Consider the following 6,091-nt stretch of genomic DNA (forward strand, 5'->3'; position numbering starts at 1 on the left):
ACATCTTAAATTGGGTCTTGTTAAAATGATCTTTTCATTTCAAAATTAAGAATCTTTTTTTTTTCCAGGCTCTTTTAGGGATCAGACTTTCACTGAAATATTTCCTCTTATTTATTTTCCCCTTTTATAGTTTCACTTATGCTATTATAATCATTACCAAGGCCTGTACTCTCCCAGTGCTGATGCCCAGCATTTCAAGTGATGGGAGCCACATCCTGTCTCCACGGCAGCTTGATGCCAGCATTGAATTACAATTGAATAAGCAGCAACGAAATCTTTATCAAAATAATCAGTAGTTCCAAAAACCACAAATAACAACAGAAGCCGAGCTGCACTCAGTCAGCAAAGAGCACTGATATAATAAGAGACTGAGTCACTTTTCTTTCACGTTCCCTGTCTTGCGAGCTCTGCTCGATGATTTTCTTACACAGCCTGGGGGAGGGCAGGTGGAGGGAAGGAAGGGCATTGCTCAGAAAGCAAAAAAAAATTCTTTTTGACATCACTTAGGTCACATGATTGGCAAGAACCAATAGAGATAGGTTGTGGAAAGGGGAACAGTTAAATTTGTAATTTGGGTTGTGTGAAAACTTCTTTGGGCCTCATAAACAACCACAGAACCACAAGTTGGGTAGCCTGGCAGAGTCAGAAGTCTGAGCCCGGCATAGTGGTCAGCAGGCGGGACGAATCACACTGAATGCAAACCACAGGGTTTCGTAGAGTGGTAAGCATCCCCAACCCACAGACAAGGCGCCGTTTTTTGTTTGTTTTTTTTTTTAAGCTTGAACAATTTGAATATTTGTTTTCACAAAGGTACAGTTTTCATAGGGCTCAGGGAGCCCCCAGAGGTATCGAGGAGGGGAGGAAAAAAATTTAAAAAAAGATCTAAGGTACTATGGTGGGAGGTGGTGTTCCAACCGTGACTTTTCTTGGTTTTCGCTCCAAAGGTAAATCATTGAATCCCCCGCCTTCAGAAGAGGGTGCATTTTCAGAAGGAAGCAATGGCTTCAGACAGCATATTTGAGTCATTTCCTTCATACCCACAGTGCTTCATGAGAGGTGAGTACACGCTGGTCTTTTAATATCTACCGTAGCTCAGCTCTGCATGGAACGAAATGGCAGCCGCTTGGAGCTGGGTGCAGAGAGCCCTGGGCGCCGGCCGGTGCCCTGTCTGTTTGGTGTGAGGGATTCACACAGAAGCATGTGATCTGAGGCTACTGGATTACTTTTTCATTGCATGGCAACTCTTCAGAAATGTTTTAAGAAATGCTTAGTTAAGCTGTTGGAGTGCTCAGTGGCGGTTTGAGAATTGTGTCAAGTGTAAGCAAGTTGTGCTGTCTTGTTGAAAGTCCTAGAGGTTAGAAAAAGTGCACGAAGCTCCTTGGATTTTATTTGGCTGTCCCCTCCCTGGAATGACTCTGAGTTATCCTGGACTCAGTGTGCTGCAGTGCAGCCCGTCCCGGGGCTTAGCAGGCACATGTACTGAGCCGGCCAGGAGGGCTGGTGCCAAAGTGGGGAGGTGGAGGCGTCTCACAGATAGCCTCCCTCCACCTCAGGGAAGTCTAGGCCCAAGAGGCAACTCGGCTGTCTCCAAAACGCAGAGTACAGGATCCAGCAGACTTGTTTAGGGGTGTGCTGTGTTTCCTGGTAGCCTCAGTTTCAAACAGGCTTCTTTCAAGAGAGGAAGCAGGCAAGTTCGTGTCTCTCAAAAAGAGCAATGAAGACATTTCTTAAGTGTTCTTGTAGTTGAAATCATCAGATTGCACGCTTAGGAACAAGCGTGACTAGTGTGCAAAACCCGTCTGCACTTTTGCAATCAGCCTCTTGAAATGTGCAAAGCTGAACTTCAGTATTGTGTGTGTGTGTGTGTTTGTGTGAGAGAGAGAGAGAGAGAGTGTGTGTGTGTGTGTGAGGGAGAGGGGGGAGGGAGAGACAGTGCACAGCAGCATGTGTTTCTTTAGTGGTAAAAGAGGGCTTTGCTTAAACAAACAAAAATAATGACATAAAAATGTCAGGAAGGCTTTGCCATGTGTCAGAACACACACTTTGACCAGTGTCCCCGCAACGTGGCTTGATGGTTTGGCAGAGCTGGGATGGCCCAGCATCGGATAGGGGAGTAGTTAATTTTCTGGCCTCAAACTCTCGCGCACACCCAAAGAGTATCTGTGATTCGTTACTTATTCCTACAGCTAAGTGATCAGGGGAGCGCCGAGGGCTTGCCAGCCCCTCTGTCACAACAAATGCTGTTTGAGTGCCACAGAGCTTCTACGCTTCCGGGTCCCTCGAATTTAAAAATTTGACAAAGATGTGTATTTGTGTAGTGGGGGGAGGATTGAGTGAGTAAGAAAAGAAAGCAAGTCATTAGCCAAGTCCAAGTTCCAAATTAGAGGGTTTTCGAGAGCTCCTTTCCTGGCAGCTGAGTACATGGAGTGAAGTTGAATCAGGCAGATGGTGTGAGTCACACGTTCTGTAGTCGTGCATGAAACGGCAGGGACAGAGACTCCGGCCCCGGGTGTAAAGCTGCGAACTGCTCACTGGCTGCATTTCCTCTGGGCTGCTAACAAGCAAAGGAAGCAATATTTTGTAGAATAACAGAGGAGAAGAGACCTTCCTGCCTTTTGTCTGCTTTCAATACCCTCTCCACACATGTATTGTTTCCTAGTTTATCAACTCGGGAAGGCAGATTCAGGAACTTTTTAAACATTCTACTGGGCAATAGGTTGGATACCAGCACGTAGGGCTGGGTTTCAGAGATGTCCTAATTAGCCAACAACGAAGATAATTAGGGGACACTGTGATCTGTGGAGACACCAGGAAATAGAGCGATCCCAGTCCTGGCAGAGCCTCCAACTGCTATGACCGCAGGACAATCAGCTCTGGCTCCAGCAAGGCTCACTCAGACTTTAAAGGGCTGACTGGACAGGGCCCTAGCTAACCCCGAGACTCAGAAGGGCTGATCTAAAAAGACTGCACTCCTTCCTCTCTGCAAAAGGACATCAGAGCCTTTTAGGATCTCCTGCCTGATCATATAATAAGAAGATTTAGTTTCAGAGGGTCCGTGACACCTTAGCAACCTCCTGGTTATTTCATCCAAGCAATTGGTCGACACAGGGGTGTAAATTGTTTATATTAGTTGTCCCCACCTGATGTCCAAGCCAGGGAGGTTGCAAAACATCATTTCTCCGGGTGCTGTTTGCATCGCTTTAGCGAGAGCCTGGGGTAGGACCGCATCACCATCCCACCAACAATTCCCCGCCATGGTTCTTTCCTGTTCATTCCCAAGCCCGGACACTTGCGGTGCGACACGTGATCAGTTCTCTGCCTGTAACTCCTAGCCTGCATCCCCTCCCCAGCATCTCGCTTTGTTCCTGGGATGGTGCTTTATCAGTCTCTGCAATTCTCACAGAAGGAAACTGGTGACTCCTTTTCGGCCAGATACCCATGTGGAAACAGGGGAAAGAGAGATGTGGAACCAAGCAAACACTTGTCCCCTCCCTCACGAGAGCAGGGCCAGCGTCGCAGAAACTGGCACGCGAGATGAATGTGGTCTACCACAGAGAACACGGCTCTTCTTCTATCATACCACACCAGGCTCTCAGTCTGCTCAGCCAAGGAGATAAGAGGCGATTGAGATTCCCTGGAATTATCACATGTGGTTTGTTATACGAAATTCTTGCAGAGCCCCAACTTGGTCCCCTCCAGAGTGCAAAATGTCGACCAAAAGAGCTGTGGTAGGTTAGGGTGAGAAAAGCCTTGGTATATGTGTAGTTTTGCAAAATGCCTCAGGTAGCCTTGTTCTTAGAAGTGGCTTAGTGGTCTATGCGAAGGCTGAATGCTGAGATGCCTCTGAGTTCCTAGAACTACAGGTAAAAGTCTCAGTGACACAGCTTCGCGGTGCCTGTCTCCTGTGTGGCTCAAGTTTACTCCCCTGGAAGAATCTTTCAAAGGCAATTGTGAAATCCCAGGCTGGTGTCTGCACTATGCTTTTCCATTCCAACCATCAATTTGTCATTGTTTTTAAAATATTTCTTAGACTGAAGACTTAAGATCACAGGAAGCCATAGATTAAACTGTGTGTGGCATCAGCCACCGTGTGAAATCTGTGTTCGCCTGCTTGGGCTGTCAAGGCACAAAACACAGACTCAGTGGCTTAAACAGCAGAAATTCATTTCTTCATGGCTCTTGAGGCCAGAAGGCTGAGATCAAGGTGTCACTAGGTTGGTTTTTCATGAAACCTTTCTCTGTGACTTGTGAATGGCCACATTCTCACCGTGACTTCATGTGTGCCCTAATCTCTTTCTTCTTAGGACACCTGTCATGTTTCATCAGCACTTACACTCATGCCACCTAAACTGCTTTAAAAGAAAAGACTCTACCACCAGATACAGTCGCATTCTGAGGCCCTTGGAGTTAGGGCTTCAACATATGAATTCGGAGATGCAGTGTAGCCCCTGGCAGGGTCCCTGGGCCCACAGGTAAATCGAGGCACTAGACATCTTGGTTGCTTTCCTGGATATTGAAGAGTTAGATCCTCCTTCCCCCTTTGTGAGATGGAGTTTCACATCTGAAAATGGCCCATGCAGTTTGAAACTTTTTCCAAAAAAGGTGTTTAAAATGGTCTAAATTCATACTAATATCCTTTTCCATTTAAACTTTTGAGAATGACAAAATGGCAACTTTAAGATGTTTTAAAAGAGCCAAAAGCAGTCCCCAGAAGGAGCTGCACCCCAGCTCTGCACCTTGCAGCAGGATTTGTCCCCACGCCTTGCCCGAGCAGCACTTTGCCGGCCAGGACTGGGGCCCCAGGGGACCCCATGGTGACTCCCACGGAGTACAGGACAAGAAGCAGCAGGTGGCAGAAGCATCTTCAGAATCAGCAGCAAGCACTCGGGATCTAAATGGAAAAAGAGTAGCTGAAAATAGATCTGAAAGGTGCCCCCAGGAAAGAGGTGGCCTTTCTCCGCCGTGAGGCAGGGCCAGCCTGGTGCTGGGACAGAGGAGGCTCAGCTGGGCACCCCCACCCAGGAGGGAACCGGGTATTAAGAGCAGCGGTGATGGAACAGTCATGGGCGGGAGGTGCGAACGCATTGTGCGCAGAGAGCACTGTGACTCCTCTTCCTTTTCCTTTAGCCAAATAGCAAACAGAGCTTCTGCCTGAGCCTCAGTTTCCTCTTCTACTGAAGCACAGTAACGCACCTATCTTCACTTGATCTTAGCCAAAAGACCGGGAAGTGATCACACACGTATCTTTAAGGCAGCTATGGGGACTCAGTAAATAATCCGTGGAAGCTGATTGGCAGGACACGCAAATACAAGCAGTAAAGGGTAACTGGCTGGTATCTGAGCATCCGGCTGTCTATGATCAACGTTAGCTCTTCAATTCTGTCCGCTCTGGGGAAAAAAACAAACATTGTGATGTCCTGGAGCCCACCCAGAAGGCCCCCCGGAGGAAGTGGCACTAGTGGGGACCAGGAAAGGGGGAAGGATGGAAACAGAGAACGAGGAGGATGATCCCAGCAGAAGGTCTGGGCCAGGCAAAGATATTTCTGTGGGACCCCATGTCAGGCGCCAGAGGCAGTGAGCTAATCGGGTCTTGATGGCTTTTAATTTTTATATTTTGTGGTACTGGGGCTTGAACTCAGGGCCTTTGCACTGAGCTACATTCCCATGCTTTTTCTTATGTTAATTTTGAAAGTGTCTGAAATCACTAAGTCACCCAGGCCAGACAGAAATTGCAATCCTCCCCCGCTGCTGGTGTTACTGGCATCGACTGCCATGCCCAGCTTCATCCTTCTCTCTCCTTGCCAGTGTCCACTGAGAGTCGGAAGAGATCATGTCCATCCGTGCCAAGCTTAGCCTTCAGCATGGAGGCTGACGGGGGCACAGTGTAACTGAGGTCGTGGGTCTGAACAGGAGAGAGGGCCTTCCACTCCTTAGAGTTCTGTTGTGCTTTATTTGCTAGAAAGAACTGCTTAAGGAAAAAACCCATGCAGAGGTTCTCCATGGCTCTCAGAGTGGCCATTTCCTTGCCTCTCGGTGACATCTGGCATTGTGTCCCAGCAGTGAAGTCAGCTTCGGCTTCTTGTCTGGGTGG

The 6,091-nt window shown here is 48.0% G+C and overlaps 1 protein-coding gene across 1 annotated transcript in view; it reads left to right on the top strand.

Annotated features, from left to right (window-relative positions):
* The first annotated feature begins 616 nt into the window (after positions 1-616).
* Runx1 (RUNX family transcription factor 1) overlaps positions 617-6,091 on the top strand; it is a 228,618-nt gene continuing 223,143 nt past the window's right edge. The window contains 2 exon segments of the mRNA XM_010611298.3: positions 617-721; positions 945-1,056. Of these exon segments, the coding sequence (XP_010609600.3) occupies positions 999-1,056 (58 nt within the window). The 5' untranslated portion in view covers positions 617-721; positions 945-998.

Source organism: Fukomys damarensis, unplaced genomic scaffold (genome assembly GCF_012274545.1).
Source record: "Fukomys damarensis isolate Sample0158 unplaced genomic scaffold, DMR_v1.0_HiC HiC_scaffold_24, whole genome shotgun sequence".
NCBI lineage: Eukaryota > Metazoa > Chordata > Mammalia > Rodentia > Bathyergidae > Fukomys > Fukomys damarensis.